This window comes from Scyliorhinus canicula, chromosome 13 (assembly GCF_902713615.1).
Source record: "Scyliorhinus canicula chromosome 13, sScyCan1.1, whole genome shotgun sequence".
NCBI lineage: Eukaryota > Metazoa > Chordata > Chondrichthyes > Carcharhiniformes > Scyliorhinidae > Scyliorhinus > Scyliorhinus canicula.
Window position 1 is genome coordinate 69,828,589 of NC_052158.1, and position 27,948 is coordinate 69,856,536.

General features: G+C 47.1%; 1 protein-coding gene across 1 annotated transcript in view; it reads left to right on the forward strand.

The window, feature by feature from the left end:
* Window positions 1-27,948, forward strand: part of LOC119975806 (S-arrestin-like) — a 98,230-nt gene that overhangs the window by 64,838 nt on the left and 5,444 nt on the right. Inside the window, exons 7-14 of the mRNA XM_038815677.1 lie at window positions 6,701-6,774; window positions 7,193-7,328; window positions 9,896-9,980; window positions 13,733-13,805; window positions 16,183-16,320; window positions 23,520-23,597; window positions 25,921-25,944; window positions 27,160-27,212. Coding sequence (XP_038671605.1) covers window positions 6,701-6,774; window positions 7,193-7,328; window positions 9,896-9,980; window positions 13,733-13,805; window positions 16,183-16,320; window positions 23,520-23,597; window positions 25,921-25,944; window positions 27,160-27,212 — 661 coding nt within the window. The remainder of the gene's footprint in view (window positions 1-6,700; window positions 6,775-7,192; window positions 7,329-9,895; window positions 9,981-13,732; window positions 13,806-16,182; window positions 16,321-23,519; window positions 23,598-25,920; window positions 25,945-27,159; window positions 27,213-27,948) is intronic.

Below are 27,948 nucleotides of genomic sequence, written 5' to 3' on the forward strand. Positions count from 1 at the left end.
TCTCGTCCTTTGAAACCTTTGGGATCAAGCACAGTATCTGTCAATACACAGTTTAAGACCTTTACTTGTTAGTGCATCTGTCTTTCAAAACCCAATTGACCCTTTAAAATGACTGGCTAAGTCACACCCTGTGACTCCCCTCATTCTTTTTCAAAAAGCGAATTTAAAGACCAGCATACACCTAACAATCCTTCCTTCTGCGAGCCGTCTCGCAGGCTTTGCTGATTTACCATCCGAATGTTCCCGGATGTAAATAGCATGTGGGATGGCGGCCGAAGGGCTACCTAACTTAAAATGAAACCAAACTTTGAAACAAACTTCCGAATGAGTTGCGTATGGGCCGCGACGGGTACGAGTTGGATGGAATCCCCGGGTAGGGCGTGCTGTGCCATACCCGAGCTTGGCTGACCAAGGGTTGGTTCTCAGACAGGGCGGGTCCTCAGTGCCATTTGTCCACTGCCTGAGTAACCTGGAAAAAAAAAAACGGGTATGAATGTATTTACCATGACTTGCAGCCTCTATTTCGCCGAATAGAGGGGCACCTAAAAAACCAAGGGAGCCAAGATGCTCCAACTGAGGACATCACTGAAGTTCTCAGAGATATCTGCGGACAAGCTATTTGGCGTGTAGCCTTACAACTTTGGAAAAGATCTCCAATCAAACCGAAGTTCTCAAAAGTTTCGGCAGACAAGCTAACGTGTATGTGAGGTGGTCACAATCTTTTCAGCTGAAAAGAAGGTGTCCATCCTCCAGCTGAACAATTTACAATCCTGAAAACAAACAAACATAAAACGAAGACAAACATACGTGCAGGTTCCATCAGAAAGGACATCGTTTCCCTCAAACGATTCCTATTTTACATCATCTGGACACCTCACTTTGATTCTGCCTCTGTGAACAGGGTCACAAAGGGGTTGCCGTGTCGGGATTCAGACATTGCGTCGTCCTGCTCTCCCGGATCCCACACCCTTGTGTGGATCAGGCATGAAACTTTGGAATTGTGTGACCGGGGGTCACTCTCATCGTTACGGACAAGTCTGTAGGAATTGTCCCTGTGCCATAATGTAGTGTCGAGTGTGTTGTCGGGGTAGTCGGGGTCGGGTGGTGGTTCTGGATATTTGAGGTAGGTGACTTCCATGGGGTCACTGGAGTCGGGGTCGTAGTTGGTGCAGTGTGGGCTGTATGGCTGTGTGCTGTCGCTGTCTTCAGAGTCAGTGTCAGTCCTGCTGTCTCTGCTGTGGCAGCTTGTGGGCGTGTCGGGGCGTGGTCTGTAGTGGTCTGTGGGCGGAGTAGTGGGCGAGTCCGTGGATGAACTGGTCTGTGAGGGGGATGGTGGAAAAGTGTTTCTGGTGGGCGGGGTGAAGTGTTCTGCTGCGTCTAGCAGGACATGGTGAGCATGGTTGGCCTGTGTTCCATATGCCTTTAACTGGTTTATATGGAACCACGCGGTCTTCCCATTAGGATATTTTATCCTGTAAACGGAGGGGCTAATTTTGTCCGAAATTGAGTATGGGCCGGAATATTTTGGAGCCAAAAAACTGCTGGGGTTATAAACAGATAACATTACCTGTTGCCCAACCTGGAATTCTGTGGTGTGTACGGTCTTATTGAAACAGGCAGTGCGTTGCTGTCGGCGTTTCCCTAGCTGGACTGCGGCTGCGATCTGTGCAGACCTCACAGTCTCAACTAGATCTTTAACTGCCTTTTCATGTGTGAGGGCCGTCACTTCGGGGCTTGTCATGTCCAGTCCTAAAAGGAATTCTGTACCTTTCATAGGGCGTCCGGTCATGAGTGTGTGTGGTGTGTATCCTGTAGATGTGGAGACAGTGTTCCTTATGAACATAAGTGCAAAGGGGAGCACTGAATCCCATGTGGAATTATTCTCTTGAACCATTTTCCTGAGGGTCGTTTTTAGGGTCCGATTCATGCGCTCCACAATCCCGCTGGACTGTGGATGATACGCAATATGGAAGTTTTGTTTGATACCGAATATTGTCAGGACGTTCCTCATGACCCGTCCTGTAAAGTGAGATCCCTGGTCCGAATCGATACTTCGGGGTAAACCCCATCTCGTGAAGATGTGGTGGGTCAGGATCTTTGCAGCTGTCTTAGCTGTGTTTGTACGTGATGGAAATGCCTCTACCCATTTTGTAAAGGTATCTATCACCACCAGAACATACTTATAGCCATTCCGACAAGGGGGCAATGGACCTATAAAATCGATCTGGAGGTTTGTCCAAGGGCCGTTAACTGGGTGAGTACCGCACATGTTCCCTGAACATAACGCTGCGCTGTCTCACTTAATTCCTGCCAATCTGGGGCGTTTTCCCCATCTAACTGTGCTCCAAAGGTGCTTTGGAAGCCATTCTGCACCGAAAGCAGAGATTGCAGTTCCGCAATCTGTTTCCTGCATTTCGCGTGGTCAACTGTGCTTTGTCTTTGTTCGGTCGTTGCAGCATGGAGTGCTCTCAAAGCTGCTTTGAGATCAGAACATTGCCTCTGCAATGCCTCCACCTGCTTTTCCGATTCCTGTCTTATCAGAACGGCACGTCGCACGTCCTGATAGGCTTTCTCATACTGGGTCTGGGAACTGCTCAGATGAGCTAGACAAGACTGATGAGCCCTTTTGGCATCATCCACCTCTCTATCCTTCTCTGCCAACTTCCCTTTTAGATCCAGATTCTCCTTCTCGATGTCCCTGACATCGACCTTACTCATCCTATTCCTCTCTTCTAAATCTGTCCGGAGCGTCCTGATGACCTCCTCTGCGCCTCGCAACTGTGCCAAACAGGACACAATCGCCATCGGCTTGCGTGCTTTACCTAGGTTCTTTTTGTGTATTTGAGAGAGGTTCTCCCACCAAGTATGACCTATACTCCCGGGACCTGTCTCCTCATTTGCACAAAACTCTTTCCAAAGGGGCCATCCCTTTCCTTGCAGATACTTGCGGAGTTCCAGCTCCCACGTGGGACACTGACCTACTCTGCTACTGCTGCTGGTCGCTGCGACCACAAACCTTTCTGGGTCCATCAGACGTTCCATTGCCTGCATGGCCATTTCCTCTGACTCTCTTTGTATAATTTGGAACAGGGGGTTGTTGGGGTTGTGTTTCAAGAAACGGGTACGGCTTACGCTATGTTCCGTTAACAAAACTACCGAAAGTTTGTCGCAACAAAAAGCTTTCAGTTTTACCTTACAGCCCTGTTAGTACGCATGCACTAAACACACTTCCGAATTACGCTTATTATTTTGAACACCTTGAATACTTGTGATCTCTTTCTTTCTCTGCAATTTGGAGTTCCAATTCAAATTTCAGGGTCCTGGACGGTGTGGGGTTTCCACTTACAACCGTGTCCCGTCAGGAAGTCGCCACTAAATGTTGCACGTTTTACTGTGGTTGTAAAACGCGTTTATTGGAGTGTATTAACACGCCTCCGTATTCGACGTGTGCTTAACACTACTAGGCTCTGTTGTATGTATTTATTCAGCTTTAGGAGTCGCCAGTTGCCGTATAGACAACGTCACAAGTATTCCAAGGTCAAGTTCAAAGTAATAAAGACGATACACCGATTAGTAAGGTCCAAACGATAATATTTATTATACAGTTATAATAAATACTCATGCACACACTAAGAGACTAAGCTATAACTAAACTTAAGTGAACAGAATACTTATCTAACAGGAACAGGCAAGGTCAGGGAACGAGGCCTTCGTCCTGGTCTTGTACTGCAGCCTTCAGCAAGCGTTCTGGTAACTGGGGGTTTAGCGGGCTTGGATCGCGTAGCGAGCGTCGTATTGGACTTACGGTTTCGGCGGCTGGTGCTCAACGGCTGGAGTCAGGATGCAAGATGTCAGTCAGAGCCGGAGCACGGGTTTAACAGACCGGGCTATGTGGGGAATTTGCCTTTATACCCCTTTCTAATGTCCTTGCCCCCTTCTAGGCGGGCTCTACCTTTCGGTACCGATTGGAGCGTTTCCAAACGGCTACCTTCGAAATCCTCCAATGCGGGGGCCTTCCTCGATGTTGGGGGGTGGTTTCGATATTCGTTACTCTGGTGCCATCCTGTCTGCGCAACCAATTAAGTGTTACATTGAGATGGAAATGTTGCCATTGTTTGTGCCTGGATCTGGGCTGCCTCATCAGAATGCTAAGCGCTTTGCCATTAACACCTTTGGCTTGGAGATCTTGCACCTGGCCAGAAACTGGTTTGCTGCGTGCAAAATGCTAATTAGTTGAGAGCAGACTGTCTGTTCTCACTAAACAGGCTTTTCCTTCTGTCTTCCATTTTACTTTGGCTCAGTGTCCATGGCTACAGAACGCGATTCTCCGAGCCCGATGGGCCGAGCGGCCGGCCCTTCACGCCCGTTTCACCACGGGGGCAACCACACCTGGTCGCTGCATTCGTGAAACGGGCACCAGATGCCCGTTTGGGTCATCTAGGGGCCCGATTTGGACGGGAGCACCGCGGCTGTGCTCGGGAGGGGACAGGCCCACGATCGGTGCCCACTGATCATCGGGCCAGCATCCAAAAGAGACGCACTCTTTCCCCTCCGCCGCCCGGCAAGATCAAGCCGCCACGTCTTGCCGGGTGGCGGAGGAGAAAGGCGGCACCGCGCATTCGCGGGTTCGTGCCGTCTGCGCGCTGATGTCATCTGCGCATGCACAGGTTGGAACCGGCAACTCGCGCATGCGCGGATGACATCAGAAAAGCGCCGTTCCCGCGTCATTTCCGGCGCGACGAGGTCGCGGCCGGGAACGACGGGGGCCCCCTCCTAGCCCCCCGGGTGGGGGTGAATTAGGTGCGGGGAGCGGGCTCCGAGGCTGTCGTGAAGCTCGGCCGATTTCACAATGGCCATCCCGATTTTTATCGGGAGCGGAGAATACCGGCCCACAACTCTCTAAGAGAAGAAGTTCTTCCTCATCTCAATACTGAATGACTACCCCTTATTCTTAGCTTGTGACCCCTAGTTCTGGACGTCCCCAACATTGGGAACATTCAGCCTGCTTCTAGCCTGTCCTGTCCCATCAGGATTCTATGAGATCCCCTCTCATTCTTCTAAACTCCAGTGAGTACAAGCCCAGTCAATGCAGTCTTTCTTCAGATGTCAGTCCTGCCATCCCGGGAATTAGTCTGGTGAACCTTTGCTGGACACCTTCAATCGCAAGAATGTCCTTCCTCAAACTTGGGGACCAAAACTGCACACAATACTCAAAGTGTGGCCTCACCAAGGCCCTGTATAACTGCAACAAGACTTGTTGAGTGATGGATACTCCTAAACTCAAATCCTCTTGCTGTGAAGGCCAGCATGCCATTAGCTTTCCTCACCGCCTGCTGTACCTGCACGCGACTGTTCCGCCATGACACCCAGGTTTCATTGCACATCCCCTTTTCCTAAACTGCCACCATTCAGATAATAATCTGCCTTCCTGCTGTCGCCACCAAAGTGGAAAACCTCACATTACCCACATTATGTTGCCTTTTCCAAGTATTTTCCCACTCAGTCAGGCTGTCCAAGTCACCCTGCAGCCTCTTTGCATCCTCCTCACAGCACACACTGCCACCCAGCATAGTGTCGACTGCACATTTGGAGATATTGCAGCAATTCCTTCATCCAAATCATTAATGTATATTGTGAACAGTTGGAGTCGCAGCACTGAACCCTGCGGTACCTCACTAGTCACTGCCTGCCACTCTGAAAAGGACCTGTTTATTCTCACTCTTTCCTTCCTGTCTGCCAACCAATTCTCTATCCACGTCAATACATTACCTCCAATAACATGAGCTTTAATTTTGCTCACTAATCTCTTGTGTGGGACCTTGTCAAAGGCCTTTTGAAAGTCCAGATACACAACACCCACTGGTTCACCCTTGTCCACTCTACTGGTCACATCCCCCAAAAATTCCAGAATATTTGTCAAGTACGATTTCCCTTCAGTGACTCCACCGATCCTGTCCCCCCTTTCCAAATGTGCAGTTATTTAATCCTTAATAATTGACTCGAGCATGTTTCCCACCACCAATGTCGTGCTAACCAGGCCAAAAGTGCTGGAGGGGTGAAATCTGAACTTAACTGGAGGTTAAGTTAAGGGGCCAAATTTCCTTTTCTTTCTGCTTGGGTTGTTAACTTTCTAGGCAGGTGATAAAGGCAGTGGGGGGACAGGGGTGGGTGACGTACTTTACCAAGAGTTTGCCCCTTTTATTACCCATGTAGATGTCGAGAAAAGGTGGTTACAGTATTTGAGTTGCATGGAAGGTTGAAATTGGCCCTCCCACACCATTTCTCTCTCTCTCTCAATGTTTGGTGGGATCATTTTAAGGGGTGTCCGGAAGTAGGCTGGAGTGTTCAACCTTATGCTCCAATTTCAGGTCTTTTTGAGGAGCAATGGGACTCCAGTCAAGCCAGCTCCAGTCAATCAAGACAGTGCTTCAAAGCAATAGCATGATTGCTTACATTTTCTTCTTGCCTGTCAGGCAAATAAAGTGTCCTGCCCTCAGTTTTCCACCCACCATCCTTATCTTGTTCTCGGAGTCTCATTTGGGTGGGGGGACCAAACGTACACTCACTGGTTGAGCTCAGTGCCTTTCCTTGGCATCAGGTTGAGTCGGTTTTATTCTGTGGAAGATTTAACAGGACAGTGATGGCATTTAAACCCTATTATATGAATGATTTTAAGATAATTTCTCTGATTTCTACACAGTGTTGTGGAGTGGACTTTCAAATCATCGTATTTTGTGCAAAAACTCTCAGCATTGATGAGAAAATCTCCAAAAGGTAAATGTACTTTCATCTAAACCTGGAGAGTGATTGGCATTTGTTTCTTCCTGATCAGGCAGAAAGTAGCTGTTCTCAGAATCTCCTTTGTGCACTAGGATAGCTCATACAAGTACATAATGCGGCAGTGCACACACAATCAATCTGCTAATGCATGCAGACAGTTGATCCATTTGCATGTAATGTATATGCACATACATGAGCACAATAGACCTCTGCAATAAATCCATATGCAAGTACACACAATAGATCCTCTCATAAGGACACACAGATTGACTGATGTGTGCATAGTCTGTTGTGTTAAAGGATCGCAGGCGAGCACGGTCCAGTTAAAAACATGATATTGTTGCTAAAATCAGGGCCTGTTATAATCAGCTGGTGTGGGTGATCCGTTTTTTCCAATTGTTTCCTCTGCCAGGAGTTCCGTAGCCATGGTTATCCGTAAGGTGCAGTATGCTCCTGAAAAGCCGATTTCTCAGCCAGTGGTTAAAACTAGCAGACAATTCCTCATGTCAGACAAACCTATCCACCTAGAAGCATCACTCAACAAAGAGGTGAGCATTTGATCAATCAGATTTTATCCTGGCAGTCGGGATAAATGACATAAATAACAGAACCTGCTTGGCTGATTCAATAACACAGTGTTTGAGACTCCATCTTCCTGTTCAGCTAAATATTAAAAATATTATGATAATATTCAAATAAGAGCAGAGAAGCGCTCAGTGCTCTAACTCCTATCGTCCCCTCAATCAAAACAGATTATCTCGTTCGTCTGCTGTTTGTGGGAGTTTGTTGCGTGAACATTGGGAGCTCCTTTTGCACATGTAACACCAGGAACCAATCTGAAAAATAATTGCTGACAAAGCATTTTGAGATGTATTGTTACGGTACTCGTATTTGGAAACCAGACAAGACCGCAACAATTTTTCAATTTGTAAATTGTGCGCTCCGCTGACAACTGGGAATATTTTATATTAAAACAAACTTTATTATTAACAAGGGATTAAGCCATAAATATCCTGGAAAACCAACTTTTCAATTAACAGTTGAACAATTCTCACAAGAAGGGCAGCACGGTGGCACAGTGGTCGGCACGGCTGCCCCGAGGTCCCGGGTTCGATCCCGGCTCTGGGTCACTGTCCGTGTGGAGTTTGCACATTCTCCCCGTGTTTGCGTGGGTTTCGCCCCCACAACCCAAAGGTGTGCAGGTCAGTTGGATTGGCCACGCTAAATTGCCCCTTAATTGGAAAAAATGAATTGGGTGCTCTAAATATATATTAAAAAACCAGTTTGAACAAAAAAACTAAAGGTTTTTGAGCTTACTTTCCTATCCAGTTCCAAACTTTCAATTAAGCAAAATCCACACAGATAGGTCGAAAGCCTCTTATTATTACAGTTTTTGTTCCTTGGTGTTTCTCAGCTCTACCCATACAGATTCCACACTGTCAGAGCTAATATTTTTCCTCACTATTGTGTTAATTTCCTCTTTAAACAGCACTGCCACGGGCACTCCAACAAGACATAATCTAACCATCATCCCTTGACATTCAATGGCATTATCATCCCTGAATCCCCCATTACCAAAATTCTGGGGGTTGCTATTGACCAGAAACTGAACTGGACTAGCCATATCAATACTGTGGCTACAAAAGCAGGTTACAAGCCAGGAATACTGCAGCGTGGAACTCACCCTCTGACTCTCCAAAGCCTGTCCACCATCTACAAAGCCAAGTCGGGAGTGTGAGGGAATACTCTCCACTCGCCTGAATGAATATAGCGCCAACAACATTCAAGAAGCTTGATAACATCCAGCACAAAACAATCTTCTTGATTGGTACCCCATCCACAAACATTCACTCCCTCCACCACCAACGAACAGTGGCAGCAGTGTGTACCATGTGGTGATATGATTTGCATAGCTGTCTGCCATTGGTGCAGAACACCAGCTTACCATTGGCCCTGGCCGGTCATGTGGCTCTCGACTGATTGGTTGAGACCAGTCATGTGACAGCTCTCCGATTGGTCGAGAGGCTGAGTTAACCACGCCTCCTTACCGAGGTATAAATAGTCGGAGCGCCCGGCGGTCGTCCATTTTATTGTAGACAACCGCAGGGCTAAGTTCTAGCTTATTAAAGCCTAACTTTTGTATAGCAACTCGTCTCTCGTGCAATTGATGGCTCATCATACCATCTACAAGATGAACTGCAGAAACTTGCCAAAGCTCCTTAGGCAGCAACTTCCAAATCCACGGTCACTAGTACCTCGAAGGACAAGAGCAGCAGATACTTGGGAACACCACCACCTGGAGGTTCCCCTCCAAGTCACTAACCATCCTGACTTGGAAATGCAATACCACTCCTTAACTGTCAAAATCTATAATTCATTCCCTGACAGCACTGTGGGTGTACCTGCACCTCAGGGTGTGCAGCGATTCAAGAAGTTAGTTCACCATCATCTTTCAAGAGCAACTAACTAGGGCTGCACAATAAATGCTGTCCTAGCTATTGACATGTAAAATAATTTTTTAAAATCACTCTGGTCTGGCAGGTGCCTGTCAGGGTTCATTCAATGCTGACAGTCCGCTGTGACTGGGAAAACAGTGTCTGGTCACAAAAATGGAACAGGTCTCCTCCAACACCATTGGCAGGAGCAGACCCCTGCGGGCCCCCATCCCTGTGACTGCACATACGATGATTACCAGATGTTAAAATCAGCTTCCCTCCCCTAACTCATAGTATCAGAGGACTGAACAACACAACCACGTTCAACACTACATGTTTGAAAGAGAAGGAAACGAGAGGTTGATAATACAGCAAGTGAACTCATGAAAATAATACTGAGTCAATATTTAAAGTTAAAGTAGATCATTGGAGCTCAGGCATATACATACAAACTGGGGATATGTAAAAGCTCAGGGTTGGTATCAGGCTCTTTACAGGAAGAGTGATCAGTACCTGGAATAGCCTCTGGGTGGAATAATGGAGGAAAGACTTTGGAGTTATTCAACAGGCTGTTACGTTTTATGAATGCAGGGTGGTAGGTTGGGATGGAAGGATGAATTAGTGGGCTGAATGTGATTTTTGTCAAATATTGTCCAGAACTGAAATGCACTGTTTTATAGATCTTTTACCATGGTCAGCCGATTGAAGTCAGCGTTGAGGTGATCAATCATTCCACCAAGACTGTGAAAAAGATTAAAATAACAGGTAGGAAAAAAGGGGCCAGGTGATTTTGTTTAATTCAGTCATGGAATGTAGACATTGCTGGCAAGTCCAATGTTTATGGCCCATCCCTAATGGCCTGGAGAACATGGTGGTGAGCCACTTTCTTGAACTGCTGCAGTCCATGCAGTGAAAGTACACCTACAGTGCGACTCGGAGCAAAGTTCAAGGGTTTTGATCAAGTGAGAATGAAGGAATGGTGATTTATTTCCAAGTCAATGTTTGGCAGCTCTCCAAATTTTCCTTGCCTGCCTGTGACGAAGCCGGCCACTGGCGGAACCAGCAAATCTTGCACACAAAGACAATTAAACAATCAAAGTCCCTCAAATTATTGAATTCTTACAAGCTGACTTGGTGAGATAAAGGCAGCATTTTTTTGAGAAAGCATATAAAAAATACACAACTTGTGAAGTTAACTTATTTTATTTTGAAGTACGACAAACTCCAACATTCGTCAGTGTCAGTAAGTGCCAGTTTCTGCAGCTTTGAAAACACTGACCGACATATTGGCTCTGGGTTATCTGTGAACACGAAGTTCCTCCAAAGTTCTAACTTGGTGTCAAACTGAAACGTAGCTTTGAAGTATGTCTGTTTATTGGTTTCAACTCAATCTGAGGACCTGGGGTCTCTTGCTAAACACTCCATAGTCTTAAAATTGCCGGGCGGGATTCTCTGTTCCTGAGATCAAGTGTTGACGCTGGTACAGGATTCGTGGACTTTCCACGACAGCAAAACCAGCGCCGCACCTGGACCGATTCTGTTACTATGGAGCTAGCTCCAGCGCCACATGGAACACAATCGATTCCAATGAGAAACGGTGCAGGATTCACCGGATTCGCGATTGACACTCAGGAGGCTAACAAGCTGCAGCCTCCTATGCACACTTCGCTCTGCTCACACATCATCCCAGCCAACAAGATAGCAGCAAGGCAGGCGGTCCCACGATTTACGGACACCAAGCTGGAAACCCTGCTGGACACCTTCTTCTCACCCACAGGAATGCTCTTCCCCAGTCACAGAGGACATCGAGAAGGCCCACACCAGAGAAAGAAGAAGAGAAAGAAGCTACATGGAGGCAAATGCAACGCTTGTCCTCCCAGAAAGAAATTATTCCGAATAGCAACCATAGAACCATTCAACTACAGTTCAACATGAAGCAACGGGATGAAAAAGAATGAGATTGTACCTGAAAGCCAGTTCAACCTCCAGGCCAACAGGAGGAACCAATAGAGATTCTGTCTGACAGAATGGCGATAATGATATGGCAGGGTTATAAGGCCTCAGACCACCCAAACCCGTAAATTCAATGACTTGAAGGGGGGAAATTGGGTAGTGATGGATAGCACTGTGGCTTCACAGCACCAGGGTCCCAGGTTCGATTCCCCGCTGGGTCACTGTGAGGAGTCTGCACGTTCTCCCATGCGTGCGTGGGTTTCCTCCGGGTGCTCCGGTTTCCTCCCGCAGTCCAAAGGTGTGCAGGTTAGGTGGATTGGCCATGCTAAATTGCCCGTAGTGTCCTAATAAAAGTAAGGTTAAGGGGGGGTTGTTGGGTTACGGGAATACGGTGGATGTAAGGGCTTAATGTGGGTCGGTGCAGACTAGATGGGCCGAATGGCCTCCTTCTGCACTGTATGTTCTTTGTTTTGTTTGTTCTATCATGGTGTGTGCGTCCGCACTGGTTTGTCTTTCCAGCTTGGAATAACTTTGTCGTGTTTGAATCAATGCTGAGGTTGACGACAAAGTCCCCATTCAGTTCTATTATTATTGTACCTTGTCTTAGGATAAGCGCAACCAAATTACTTGTTAGGTCAGATTAATTTATGTAATGTGGTCAACTATCTTACAATTCCAGCTTTGTTAATTAGCTGAATTTAAGTTCCCCAGTCACCATGGTGGAATCTGAATTTAGAGCCTGGGATTTTATCAGCCATCTGGCAAGAGAATGGGGGGTGGTTGTGGTGATGGGAGGCATCGGGGGGGAACCCAATGGTAAAAGGTGGGAAGGGCTTACTGCCAACCAGAAGTGGGCGGTCAATTCACCCAATTAGTAGGTTTGTTAATGACCATTCAGTGCCTCTGTGTGTGTGGAATTGACTCTAGCACATGTAGGGGTCGATTCTCCGAGCCCCGCGCCGGGCCGGAAAATCGGAACAACCGCGTCACGACGCCCCGACGCCGGCGCACAGTTCACCAAGGTGCGTAAGAATCGGTGCCATTTGCGCCAGCTCGTTAGGCGCGGCCGTGGGTCGCTGGCATTGACGGGGCAGCCAATTCTCCGGCCCGGATGGGCCGAGCAGCCGCTCCGACATGACAGAGTCCCGCCGGCGCCGTTCACCCCTGGTCGCTGCCGGCGGGAACTCTGCGGGAACGCTCGGGAGGGCGGCCTGTGGGGCCTCCGATGGTGTCTGGCCCGCGATCGGGACCCACCAATCGGTGGGCCAACCTCTCTAGGGGTCTGGGGACGGGCGGCGATTCCGGAGTAAAACACTCCGGTTTTTACTCCGGCGTCGGCACGTAGACTCCCGTTGGGACAATCCCGCCCGTAGAAACTGATGAAGATCACGGTGACTTCTCAATAGCTTCCCACGGAGGTTGGGCCTTTTTTCCTGAGGGCCCACGTCTCATTGAGCCACCCCCCTCCCCTCCCCCCCGCCGACAGAATTGGATACCCCTGAGGTTCCAAAGATGCTGCTGGGGTGTTTAACCTCCTCCAATCAAAGGAATCTGCCAGCCTGGCTCTTCCCACCATTGGCATGAAAATACATCAACATGGAGGTGTCCTGTCCTTTCCTCTGCAGCCTTAGCAATTGTCACTTCTATTGGCAGGGCTACTGAGACCTTGAGCTGTTGGCCCTCTGATTGGGCCGGCAGCTTGGAGAGCTGGCTGCCATCCTTAAATGGATGGCAGTCCCAACATCGGCCACGATTGAGAACATCTCCTCCCCGGTCCTACTTTGTGTCAGCCCTGGGCCTGCGCTCGAACCTGGCATGCATGGCGGCATAATTCTGGCCATAATCTCTGGAACGTCAGCCTAGGTTACTTTTGGGAAGGAAATCTGCTCTGGCCGACATGTAGCTCCAAACCCACAGCAATGTGCTTGACTCTAAACTGCCCTCTGAAATCACTTAGTTAGCCACTCAGTTCAAGGACAATTTGGGATGGGAATCAAATGCTGCCCTTGACAGTGACGCTCATATCCCATAGAAGAATAAATTAAGAAAAAAATGTTTGAATGCGAAATGCAATCTGATATACTGCCACTTAGATTCAAAAGGTCCATGCTACAAGGATGCCAATTCAGGCTTATTCCCCAACTACCCAATTGTGCTGAACAGTTTTACTTTGTGAAAATGAAATTTCATCAGTTTCTGGCATTTGGTCCGGTACTCTGGTTTATGTCCTGGTTTATGTCCTGGTTTCAAATATAAAATTACCCCATGCGCTGCCAAGACACTCCCTTCTCAATTAGTGAATTAAAATAGATGTCAAATGGCAGGTCATGTCAGGCCCATATGGGATCTGGCTTTGGGCAAATTGCCTGCTGTGTTTTCTCCATTGCAACAGCATCAGGAGTACTTCATGGGCTTTCAAGCACTTTGGGACTTCCTGTGGTTGTGAAAGGCGCTCAATCAATGCAAACTCGTTCTTTCTTCATACAGTGAATTGTTTTTGTTTCTGATGTTGGTGTATCTTTAAACTGTTCCGACATTCTCGACTGTGTTGTCTTTTTCCCCAGCCGATCAGGTTATGTCAGTGGTGCTGTACTCGCACGACAAATACAGCCAGACGGTGGCTGTGCAGGAAGTGGAGTAAGTGAAACACTCAGTCCCGTTCCAAACCCTGCTTTGGTAAAAGTTCCTAGCAGCAAGCAGCACAAGCAATGCTTGCTCAGTATGTGAATTTATCTTTCTTTGATAAACATAACCAGTGAAGAATTTCCACACCCTCTTTTAATTCTCAGCAGTGCAATTGACAATACACAAAAAAAATAAATGCATGCGTTTTGTAGAGCCTGGGGCTATATTTCTGTATAACCTGTTGGCTGCTGGCTGCAGTAGGTCACTTATGTTGGATAATCATTCTTATCCTTAATAGTAATGGATTCGAAAATCTAGGGACAAAAATATGTCTGACCATTAACTTTATTTATTTGATTCAAAACATTCACCTCAAACCAACATACTGAACAGTGCACGCAATGCGACTTAATTCTAGTTGAATTTTACCTTGGAATGATAAGGGTAGTATATTTAAGGTATATTTAGATTGGTAATGGGGTGTATTTGGATTGATGAAGGGATATACTTGGATTGGTGATGGGGTATATTTGGATTGACGATAGTAGACATTTGGATTGGTGAAGGGTATATTTGGATTGGTGATGGAGTGTATTTAGATTGGTAATGGGGTATATTTGGATTGGCGATGAGGTATATTTGGATGGACAATAGTAGACATTTTGATAGGGGAAGGGTATATTTGGATTGGTGATGGAGTGTTTTTAGATTGGTAATGGGGCATATTTGGATTGGCGATGGGGTATATTTGGATTGATGATGAGGTATATTTGGATTGGTGATGGAGTAGATTTCGATTGGTGCTGGAGTAAATATGGATTGGTGATGGGGTACATTTAGATTGGTGATGATGTATGTTTGGATTGATGGTGGGGTACTTAAGGATTGGTGATGGGCTATATTTGGGTTGATGATGGGGTATATTTGGGTTTGATGATGGGGTGTATTTGGATTGGTGATGTATTCTATTTAGACTGATGACGGGGTATATTTGGATTGATGACGGGGTGCATTTGGATTGGTGATGGGGTATATTTGGATTGGCGATTTGAATTAACGGTGGAGTATATTTGGATTAGTGATGGGGTTTATTTGGATTAGTGATGGGATATATTTGGATTGGTGATGGGGTTTATTTGGATTGGTGATGGGGTTTATTTGGATTGGTGATGGGGTATATTTGGATTGCTGATGAGGTATATTTGGATTGGTGATGGTGTATATTTGGATTGGTGATTTGAATTAATGGTGGGGTCTATTTGGATTCGTGATGGTGTACATTTGGATTGGTGATAGTGTATGTATGGATTGATGATGGGGTGTATATGGATTGCTGATGGTGTATATTTGGATTGGTGATGGGGTATATTTGGATTGGTGATGGAGTATATTTGGATTGGTGATGGGGTTTATTTGGATGGTGATGGGGTTTATTTGGATTGATGATGGAGTATATTTGGATTGGTGATGGGGTTTATTTGGATTGGTGATGGGGTTTATTTGGATTGGTGATGGGGTTTATTTGGATTGATGATGGAGTATATTTGGATTGGTGATGGGGTTTATTTGGATTGGTGATGGGGTTTATTTGGATTAGTGATGGGGTATATTTGGATTGGTGATGGGGTTTATTTGGATTAGTGATGGGGTATATTTGGATTGGTGATGGGGTTTATTTGGATTGGTGATGGGGTTTATTTGGATTGGTGATGGGGTTTATTTGGATTAGTGATGGGGTATATTTGGATTGGTGATGGGGTTTATTTGGATTAGTGATGGGGTTTATTTGGATTGGTGATGGGGTTTATTTGGATTGGTGATGGGGTTTATTTGGATTGGTGATGGGGTATATTTGGATTGGTGATGGAGTATATTTGGATTGGTGATGGGGTTTATTTGGATTGGTGATGGGGTTTATTTGGATTGGTGATGGGGTTTATTTGGATTGGTGATGGGGTTTATTTGGATTGGTGATGGGGTTTATTTGGATTGGTGATGGGGTTTATTTGGATTGGTGATGGGGTTTATTTGGATTGGTAATGGGGTTTATTTGGATTGGTGATGGGGTTTATTTGGATTGGTGATGGGGTATATTTGGATTGGTGATGGAGTATATTTGGATTGGTGATGGGGTTTATTTGGATTGGTGATGGGGTTTATTTGGATTGGTGATGGGGTTTATTTGGATTGGTGATGGGGTTTATTTGGATTGGTGATGGGGTTTATTTGGATTAGTGATGGGGTATATTTGGATTGGTGATGGGGTATATTTGGATTGGTGATGGAGTATATTTGGATTGTTGATTGGGTATATTTGTATATACAATCAAAGTTTGGAGTTTATGTTCATTTGTATTCCATTTATATTGATAAGTGTTTTCTTGATCAGTGAACAGGTGACTCCGGGTTCCACTCTGAAGAAGGTCTACACTCTGCACCCTATAATTGCTAATAACCTTGAGAAGCATGGGTTGGCATTGGATGGAAAAATCAGACATGAGGACAACAACTTGGCTTCTACCACTATGTAAGATGGGGCAAGCTTGTTGCTGCATTGGGTAACTCATGGGACACCGGTTCAACATTTTCCTTTGAAGATCCATCTCTCACATGTAAAATATTCCCTGCTCTTGTTTTGGGATTCAGGCACGTGCACTGCACACTGCAATCATTTGCCTCATTTTGTCATCAGCAGCAGTTTGCAGTCCCTTTAGCGCAATGTTATTGTTCTATCCCACACTTAGTGGTACACAAGGCGACTTGCATCTGTTCCCATAGCAGGGTTTATCTGGAATAGATCTGTTGTCAGAGAGTAATAGCTTGACGGGTGCCACTCTGCATCAAACATGACTGACCAGGAATCTCTCCAGCCCTTAGCACCTGTCATTGGTATGTGTTGAAAGGATTTTGCGGCTTGATGCTCAACCTGTTTGGCCACATTATAAACGTACCTTCCTTGGCCATTAAGTTCAAGGGTGAGACTGAAACCCAGAGCTTCTGACTCAGTGGCAGGGATACTACCTACTGCACCACAAAACATCCCTTTAACACAATGAATCCATCCCAAATCATGTATAGCAATACAGAAAGATTTCTGAGTGTATAATGGAGCTGCACATGATGGAATCCTCACTCATGAGATTCCTTTTTGGGTCTGCCCCAAACTTTTTACAGAACTCTATCGGGAAACCGTCTGACCCAGGGGCCTTCTCTGCCTGCATCGCCCGCATACTCTCCATCACCTCCTTCAATCCAATTGGGGCCCTTAGTCCCTGAAACAGCCCCTCCTCTACTTTGGGAAAGCCCAGCCCATCCAGGAACCACCGCATCCCCTCCTCCTCAGACCAGGACTCCGACTCGTATAGCCTTCTGTAAAATGCCTCAAACATGCCATTCACCCAATCCAGGTCCATCATCACCTTGCCCTTATCATCCCTAACTCTGCCAAACTCCCTTGCCGCCTCTTGCTTTCTCAGCTGATGGGTCAACATATTTCTCCCCAAACTCATAACTGCCCCTCTGTCTTCCCTGTAGAAACTAGCCCAAACTCCATCTGGAGCCTCTGCCTCTCCTTCAACAGCCCTGCCTCCGATGCCTCCAAGTATCCTCTATCCACCCTCAAAATCTTGTCCACTAGCCTTTCCCTCTCCTGTCACTCCGTTTTCTCCTTATGCACCCGAATTAATATAAACTCCCCCCTGACCACCGCCTTGAGTGTCTCCCACAGCATGGTGGCCATGAACCCCCCTTCGATCGTTTAGCTCCACATATCCCCAAATGGCAGCTCGTACCCACTCACACACCTCCTCATCCAGCCTCCACTGCTGGCACTGAACCCCCATAGGCCACACACAGATCCACCTAGTGCAGCACATGATCAGAAATCACAATCGCCGCCTACGGCCATACTAGTCTGAAAACGCCCGATCTCGTCTGATCTCGGAAGCAGACTTAGGCCTGGTTAGTATTTGGATGGGAAAAAAAGTGAACCGCCAAGAACTCAGAGTCGGCCACCCTCGCCAGCAACGTCTTATCTAACACCAAAAAAATCAATCCGGGAGTACACCCGGTGCACATGGGAAAAGTATGATCGTTCTCGCCCTCCTTTGTCCTCGGCTTCCTAAACCTCCAAGGGTCTACCCTTCCCCCACTCCCCAGTGCACTCCGTAAACCCCCTCAGCTCCTTTGCCACTGCCAACATCCTCAATGACTTGGAACGTAACCGGCGAAAGCTCGGATCAATGACCGTATTAAAATCCATCCCTCATAATCAGCCGGTGTGAGTCCAAGTCAGGAATCCTCATCCTCAGCAATACCTGCCTCATAAAATCCGCTTCATCCCAATTGGGGGATAGACCAGAACCACCAATATCGCCTCCAACACTCCACTGGCCATCACATATCTCCCCTCCCCCGCCCCATGATCGGCCCCAATGTTCCCACCTCAAACGCAGCCCACTCATTAACCAACGCCGCCACCTCCCTTGTCTTAATATCCAATCCCAAATGGAACACCAACCCCACCCATCCTTTCCTCGACCTCATCTGATCCCAATCTTTAAGTGAATCTCCTACAAAAAGGCCACATGTGCCTTCGAACTCCTCAGATGCGTGAACACTCACTGACCATTTAACCGGCCCATTCACCCCCTCACGTCTCAAGTGACCAGCCTGGTCGGGAGGCACCCTGCCCCCTTCCCCTGCCGATCAGCCATACTCCTTTTTGAGCAAATCCCCGACCCCCATCACCAGCCCCGCCAGGCTCACCCTCGGATGACCACTGCCATCGATCTCTCGCAAACTGCACCACACCAACCACACCCATGTCAGCACTTCTCCCCCCCACCCTCAAAAGCACAAGTTCCCCCCCCCCCCACCACGCCTTCCTCCTGGCAACCCCCCACTTCAATGCCGTTCAATAGCCTGCCCAGCTAGAATGATGGCCCCTCCCTAAGGCCTCCAATCATCCTTCCTCCCTCCAACTCCCCTCCCCCAACCAGCCTAACCATCTATCACCCAAGAGTAACAAAAGGCACACTCACCATCGTTGCTCCCCCGTCAAAACCTTCCCCCAAAAATCCACCACCAAACACTTTAAAGAGCACACAAAATTATTCCAAAGCTCAATGGCATCACACTCCTCCCAGTTCATTGTCCCTCATAAATTCCATTGCCTCCTCTGGCGTGTCAAAATAAAACTCTCACGGGCCAGGTACTGTACCCCAAACCTCACCCCCTTTTTAAAGAGGACAGCCTTAATCCAGTTAAAGCCGGCCCTTCTCTTTGGCAGCTCCACACCCAAGTCCTGGGACACCCGCAGCTTGTTCCCTTCCCAGCTACATTTCCTGATCTGCCTTTCCCATCGAAGGATCTTCTCCTTGTCCAGAAAGCGGTGCAACCACACCACTATCGCCCTTGGCGACTCGCCAGCCTACAGCCTCCTGGTACCAATCATAGGTACTCCAGGGGACGGTCAAAGGTCCTCTTCCCCCATCCACTACTCCAACACCTTTGCCACATAGACCGAGGTCTCCGCACCTGCAATGCCTTCAGGCATCCCGACAATCCTTAGGTTTTGCATTCTGGAGTGATTCTCCAAATCTTCCACCTCCTCCCTCTGCTTTTTCTGGCTTTCCTGCATCACTCCCATCTCAGCCATAATGAGGCCAACTGCTCCTCGTGCTCCCCTACCGTCTCCTGCACTTTCTGCATCGCCAGGCCCAGCTTTGCTCAACTCGCTCAATCCCGTATTTGAGTGGTTCCACCACCTTGGCTAGGTCTTCCAGGGTCTCTTTCCTCTGCTGCAGAAACTTATCATTCAGGAACTCCACCAATGCTCTGTTGACCACTGGGCAGGCAGCGCACTCCCTTGCCCTCTGCCATCTTTCCCTGTGATGCACCACAAAATCTCTCCTGCTGCAACAGCACTGTCTTTCTTGTGGCGTTTCTCCTCCACTGATCCATGTACCAGCCACACCAGAGGAGTATAATCTCCTGTACATTTTGCCTTCAAATACTTTGCCCTTCCGGCAGGGGAAAAAACCCAAAAGAATCTGCCTTGAGCAGGAGTCTTCAAATGTGCGACCATAAGACAAAGGAGCAGAATTAGGCCACTTGGCCCATCGTGTCTGCTCTGCCATTCAATCAAGGCTGATATTTTTCTCATCCCCATTCTCTTGCCTCTGCCCATAACCCCTGATCCACTTATTAATCAAAAACCTATCTATCTCTGTCTTAAAGATGCTCAGTGATTTGGCTTCCACAGCCCTTCTGGCGCAAAGAGTTCCACAGATTCACCACCCTTTGGCTGAAGAAATTACTCCTCGTCTCAGTTTTAAAGAATCATCCCTTTAGTCTGAGGTTGTGCCATTAGATTCTAGTTTTTCATACTAGTGGAAACATCCTCTCCATGTCCACTGTATATAGGCCTAGCAGTATCCTGTAAGTTCCAATAAGGTGCCCTCTCATCCTTCCAAACTCCAACGAGTATAGACCCAGAGTCCTCAACTGTTCCTCATACGACAAGCTCTTCATTCCTGGGATCATTCTGCACCGGAAGTCCCCACCATTGTGTTATTTATGTACATCTATAATGACATTTGTGTTGATGTTTAGTTACAACTACAATTAGATATAAATTACAATACAAAAACAGGCTGATTGGCCCAAGCAGTCAGTGTTAATGTTCATTCTCTGAGCTAAGAGCCGTCTTAATCCTGTGGCCCAAATTACCACTCTCAAGGCAGTAGCCCAGGTCAGGAAATTTCCTACTCATTGCACCAGTTTGGAGGAATGAAGTGTCCTGAATGGCGGGATCTTTGTTCAAGGGGGGAGTGGGTGCGGATAGAGTCAGGCCCACCGCTCCCGGATGCAGATCGAAGGCATCCACAGCGGCTGTCGAGTACCAAACCGGGCAGTTTAAAAGACCCACTTCGGTTCTCTGTGACTTTGTCCTTGTGGTTTTCTTAAATGTTAGGACCTCTATCTCTCACTCCTCACCCACTCTTACCTCTCACCCACTGCCCATGCACACAGATGCCAACCCATGCCCCCCACCCACTCCCAAGAATATCCTCCATGCCAATCTATGATCCCATATCCCCAATAGTACCCTCCAAGCCAACCTATGACCTCCACCTATCCCATGGCTCCTTTAGCCCCTATATCAAGTTAGTATCAACTCATAACCCACCCACCCCCAGGGCCAACCCATGTCCTCCACCAGCACGCTTTTATCTTACGTCCTCCAAGTCAACCAACTCAGTATCTATAGGCAGAGTTCTGGGCTTATGTTGAAATGAAATAAAATAAAGTTCTAAACATCTAGAACATAGAACATAGAACAGTACAGCACAGAACAGGCCCTTCGGCCCTCGATGTTATGCCGAGCAATGATCACCCTACTCAAACCCACGTATCCACCCTATACCCGTAACCGAACAACCCCCCCTTAACCTTAATCTATTATGGACTTCAGTGTATAAAAATGTTCCATTCTTAAAAGCCCATTCAAAATGTTTAAATCCCCTCAAGTACTTAACACCATTAGTGTGGGGTCTTTTCGATTGCACAGGGGGATGAAGCAGGTGTGTTCTATGCCTCTCCTGTTTGTCTTCGCTATTGAGCCGCTGGCCATTTTCCTCTGGACCTCAAACAAGAGGAGCGGGATAGTTCGGGATGGTACAGAACACGGGTATCTGTGTATGCAGATGATCTTTTGTTATACATGAAAGATCCGCGGCTAGCTATGGATGACATAATGAGTATACTGAAGAGCTTTGGCTCCTTCTCTGGATACAAGTTTAAGTTAGAGAAGAGTGAGTATATTTTGGTTAGCACTCTAGGGAAAGGAGCAGGTCTGGGGGCACTGCCTTTGTGCCTGGCCTTTGGTGTCTGAGAGCCCAGGTGGCCTGGGATTGGGCTCAGTTCCATAAATTGAATTCTACCAGCCTAGTTGGGAAGGGTTAAAGCTGACCTACAAAGGGAAGGATTTAATTAATCATGATGAACATCTTGCCAAGATTCCTGGTCCTATTACAGTATCTTCCGGTATTTCTACCCAAGTTATTTTTTCTGGTGGGCGGGGGGGGGGGGGGGGGGGGGGGGGGAGGGGGGGGGGGGAGGGGGGAGGGTGGGGGGGGTGGGATTGAGCGGCTTATAATGGTTCAGCAGACCCAATGGGCCTAATGGTCTAACTCTGCTCCTATGTCTTATGATCCTGTATCAGGCTTCATCTGGGCAGGAATACTGAGAGGATTTGGAGGATTCAGAGAGGTGTTCTACAGCAGGATAGACGGCCTTGCGCTGTCAAATTTTATATTTGCTATTACTGCCGCGCGGCAAATATACTGTGATGTTGTGGGGCCCCGGGTCCACCTGGGTGTTTACAGAGTCTGGGCCATGTCGGGGGCCCAGTTTGGGGGCACTGGTGACATCGTCTCTTCTATTTGTCTCCGGCAAAGTACTGTCAATCCCAGTTGTTGTCTCCACTTTAAAAATATGGAGGTAACTCCGTCAACATTTCAAGTTGAGGTCAGTGTCAAGACTGGCTCCTATTTGTGTTAATAACCTGTTTGAGTTGGCAAGGTTGGATGCTACGTTTGGGATATGGAAGGGGAAGTCGTCTGGATAGAATTTGTGATCTATTCCTGGAGGAGAGGTTTGCTAGCTTGGAAGAATTGAAAGAGAAATTCTGAATTCGGGCTCTCAGGCTCGGACTCGTTTAGGTAGCTCCAGGTACAAAATCTTGTGAGGCGATGTTTCCGGCATTTCCAGTAAGCTGCCGTCTTCTTTGCTGGAGAGGATCCTTTCCTGTTTGGGGTCAGACGAGGGTAGTATGTCTGGTGCATATGGATGGATTTTGGGGGAGGATTCAGTCTCAGTGGAGGGGGTGAAGGCCAAATGAGAGGAGGAGCTGGGGCATATATTGGAGGAAGGGATGTGGAGGGAGGCCCTTTGTAGGGTGAACGTCATATCATCATGTGCATGACTGAACCTGACCCAGCTGCAGGTGCTGTTTAGGGCACACCTTCCTAAAGCCAGAATGAGTGGTTTCTTTGTGGGGGTTGAATGTAGGTGTGAGCGTTTCTCGAGGGGGCCTGCTAATCACACACACCTGTTCTAGTCCTGTCCCAAGCTTGTGGGTTTCTGGGTCTCCTTTTTTAGCACCATGTCGGCGGTCTTGAACATTGAGCTGGAGCTCTGCCCTTTAACGGCTATATTTGGGGTTTCAGAGGTGCAGAAGCTGTAGACAGGGGTGGGGGGCAGATGTAATTGCCTTTTCCTAGTTGGTTGCTTGGAGGCGAGTCCTGTTGAGTTGGAGGTTGGCGACACCGCCTATTGCCTCAGTATGGCTGGGGACTTTGGAGTTTTTACACCTTGAGAAGGTCAAATACACCGTGGGGGGGCGGGGGTCAATTGAAGAGTTTTACCGGAGATGGCGAATGTTTATATTATATTTCAAGGAACTGGTCACTATTAGCTGCTAGAGGGGGGCATGGGGGGAGGGCGGAGGGGGGAAACGGAGGAAGTACATGGAGGGGTGCTCATTTTGAGTGGGGAGCTGAGTAGATTAGCTTATTGTTCTTTTTATTTTACGGTTACTGTTGTGATTTGTATTTTTGTATAAAATGACAAAAGATTAATAAAAAATACTTTTATTAATTGTTTTTCTTTTCTAATGTCAGTCTTCCTCTGGGGAACTAACACTGCCTTTTCTGTTTCCAGCTTAAAAGAAGGAACAAATCGTAAGGTTTGGGGAATTCTTGTCTCCTATAGAGTAAGGGTGAAGCTGGCTGTAACAGGGTAAGTGTCACACATGCAACTTCTCTACTTCCCCAATGGTCGACTAATATGGCTTCCCTCTTACCAAGAACTCCAGGAAATTCATAAATACAATTGGACTAAAACCCAAATAACTCATTTTATTTGAAAAGGATTGAGATGTATTGCAATAAGTGCTATTGGTTTGTCAGTAAAATGGCATGAGTTCATTATGGGTCACGACTTAATTGCAAGACTGTACAACAATTTGTTATGGACCTATTTAGGATGACAATGAGGGTCAATTTGACTCTCACTGTGAGAGATGGCAACTTCCAGGGTTGTAGGACAATATGGCGCGTGGTCTTCAGCCTTTCCGAAAAGGCAGAGCAAACTCTTACAGTGCTCTCTCCTCCAACAACATAATTTCTTGCAGGCTGAAGCTAAACAGCAGTTTTGGAAAAACGGATTTGAGTACTTGATGCGCGATCAATAACTACTGAAACGAAGGAGTAGTCCGAATTGAAGGCTTTAATCAACAAGATGTTTCCCCAGCAGCTCGAGTACAGAAAGGTTGGCTGCTGGGAAACACGGGTTCTTATACCCCGCCTCATTGGGCGAAGCTACCTTACGTCCCGACCAATGAAATGCAAACACTTGGGCCAATGAGCAGCGATCCTTCTCCACCAATGGTAGCTCACACTCCCAGGTACCGTAGTACCTCTAGTCATACTACCACGTTCACCCCTTGTTGAGAGAGGAACCGGTGGGGGACCCGGGGGGGGGGGGGGGGGGGGGAGCGGAACGGTGCTTGGGCGTCCAGCCATGACTGGTAGTCTGGTGCGGGTGGGACAATTTACTGGTAGTATGACTAGTGATATGGGACTATACCTGGGGAAGACAAGAAGGCGTTTGTGAGGAGTTTGATTAATAGAAGTGCAGAGTAGCGACCGGATGGAGTGGAGGGTGTCTGGGAGGACCTCCTGCCAGCGGGAGACTGGGAGATTTCTGGACCGCAGGGCCAGTAGGAGGTTTTCCAGACCGTACCGTTCTCCCTCTCGACCTGTCTGTTACCCCGGGGGTTGTAACCGGTCGTCCTGCTTGAGGCAATGCCCTTGCTGAGCAGAAATTGACGCAGTTCGTCACTCATAAAGGAGGACCCACTATCACTGTGTATGTAGGCGGGGAATCCGAACAGGGAGAAAATGCTGTGGAGGGCTTCAATGATGGTGGGTGTGGTCATGTATTCACAAGATTTCGAACACCGGAGTAGATTGTTAGTGATAATGGTGCACAGTTGACTGCAAAGGAGTTTGAGGACTACTTGAAGGAAAACAGCATACACCATATCAAGTCAGCTCCATATCACCCTGTAATGAGTGAATCGGTCAAACATGTTGTGTAATCATTGAAGCATTTTATCAAAGCATTGAAGGACCAGGGACATTGGCAAGAAGAGTAAACAAATTCCTAATGTCATACAGGAACACTGTACACACTCCAACGCAGAGTTCACCGGCAATGCTGTCGTTCAAAAGGAAACTACAAACACAGTTTGATTTGTTAGCTCCACCTGATACTTCAGAGATTGTCAAACAACAACAACAACAAATTGCTAGGATGAAGCAAAATTCTAAAAAGCGAGTATTCAACCAGGTAGAGAGAGTGCTAGCTGGGAGCTACACCACTACTGAGAAATGGGTACCAACTGTGAGCCTAGAAAAGGCAAGTCCAATTTCATACACCGTACAGATGGATGATGAAAGAGTTTGGCAAAGTCATACTGATCGACGACTTGCTTCATGAAGTAAATCGCTGAAATGCCTCAAGAGGTTCTCCCTTTGGGAAATCAAGAGCGATACTTTGGGACAGAGACCAGTCACCAGGGACCCGATTCTGTTTCTGAGGACTTTCCAATACCTGTAGTGATGGATACTGCAGTAACTACCCAGGAAATATTGTCTACTAAAAGGAATTAGGATACTTCAAAGGTCTCAAGTAGCCTAGTTTGAGAAAGCCAAATTCAACCAAAAAGGAATAGACGTCCACCACTGAGACTTATTGAATATAAGTGGCTCTGTTGTATAAATGTTAATCATTGTGCACCAATGTAGTAAAGGGAAAGTGGTGCTATGTGTCAGAGAATACATCCCTGCTGGTTATGCCTCACGTGATGTGTAGTTACGTCAGCAGAGTGTTTATACGGGCTTCTAGTTCTCCACCTTAGATTGTAGCAGCAACACCTCTTAATAAACCCTTTCATTGTGTTTGAAATAAACCAGAGTCATCACCTCCATACCTTTTTCTTTACGGCAACAAAAAAAACCATCTTGTTAGTAAAATTATCTCTTTGTTTATCTTTCAGGATGCTGGGAGATCCTTTGTTCAGGTGAGCATTTATACTAAAGTATTCAAATATGAGATAAACCACTTACCTCACTGTTGGCTTTCTGAAGATTAGAGTTTGATTTTCAACGTACCACTGGAGTGTAAATTTGGTACAGTGCTCAAGGGCAGTGATGCACCATCAATTGGACATGAGACGAGGATGAGATCCAAACGATAGGCTTTAATGCACAAGATATGTGCCCGGCAGCAGACGTACAGAAGAAAGGCCGACTGCCGGACGGTATGGGTTCTTATACCCCGCCTCGTAGGCGGAGCTACCTACCTCTCAGCCAATCGGCTGAGAGGCACATGACTTCCCCAGCCAATCTGCAGAGAGGCACATGACTTACCCGGGCCAATGGGCAGCGAGTCTTCTGCACCAATAGCAGCTCGCTTCCGAGGTACCGTAATATCCCTAGTCATATTACCACAGGCAGCATGGTAGTACAGTGGTTAAAAAAGTTGCTCACAGCTCCAGGGTCACATGTTTGATTCCCGGCTTGGATCACTGTCTGTGTGGAGTTTGCACGTTCTTCCCATGTCTGCGGGGGTTTCCTCTGGGTACTCCGGTTTCCTCCCACACTCCAAAGATGTGCAGGTTAGGTGGATTAGCCATGCTAAATTGCCCTTAGTGTCCAGAAAAGGTTAGGTGGGGTTACGGGGATAGGGTGAGTGTGTGGGGATAGGATGGAGGTATAGGCTTAGGTGGGGCACTCTGCAAGAGTGCTGGCAGACGAGCTGCAGTGCAATTGTTAAGATTATACAAAATAGTAAAGTATGACATACCACCACCGCAGGTCTCCTGCTGGAGGGAGGAGGTACAAGCAGCAGCAGCTGGATGGGCAATGATCTCTCCACCCCGTACATTCCTGCCCCCTGCCTCCCAGCCTGCTCCCAAGGGCGGGACAATGAATTCTGCCCCTTGTTGAGATTCTCCTTATCCTTCTCACTTGTCAGTATATTTTAGCCATGTTTCTTTCACATGCAGGATCAATCTTGCTGCTCTTATCTAGAAAATAAAGCTGGCCAATGTATTGAAGGGATCTGTGAGCATTGCACCTCAAACCAGCAGGAAAAGGGAGCCACGGGGGGGATTGTATGTGAAGTTGGAGAAAATGGGAAGAGTTCCATTCAGGCTTTGTACTGTTATGAATTATTCAGATCCACCTGGAACTTTCTGTTTTAGTGATTTTCTTGTGTTGTTTTCCCTTGGCAGAGGTGTTGTTGTGGAATTACCCTTCCTGATGATGCAGCCCACACCCCTAAATGGTGAGTATCAAAAGTATTGTGAAATTAAATGAAGAACATCTCCAAAACCGACTGAGTGGTGAAAGGGTTCTCCATTTAAATGGTCATTGGATAAACAAATGGATGATCATGGAATATTGTAGATGGGCTTTAGATTAGTTTCACAGGTTGGCACAACATCGAGGGCCGAAGGGCCTGTACTGCGCTGTAATGTTCTATGTTCTAGATTCAAATTCGATGTAACATTATAATCCCAGTTGGTGTTTTAACTGGATGGGAAGATCCCAGAATGGAACCGTAAGTTTTTTAATAAAAACATGGAGGAACAGAGTCACAGGACCACTAATTAGTTTCAACAACAAGACAAAACATTGATTAAACATGAAAAATTGGATTGTGATACAATACGTCTTTATTGCAAACCCCCCCCCCCCCCCCCCCTCCCCTCCCCTCCCCTCCCCCAACCTTAACCTTAGCTTAATGATTAAAACAGGATTCAGGTTTATAAAATACATCTTAATCTACAATGGTCTCATTGACACAAAATCCCTTTGAAGCCCCACGATGACTGTGGGCAAATACACTCTCCACTCTGAACCCCAAGTGAATGCTTGTGGATGTCTCCTCAGAAACCCCCAGAAGTCATACGACAATTTGCAAAAGAAAGGATAAAAGCAAATTACTGCGGATGCTGGAATCAGTTTCGAAAGGGAAAATGCTGGAAAATCTCAGCAAGTCTGGCAGCATCTGTAGGGAG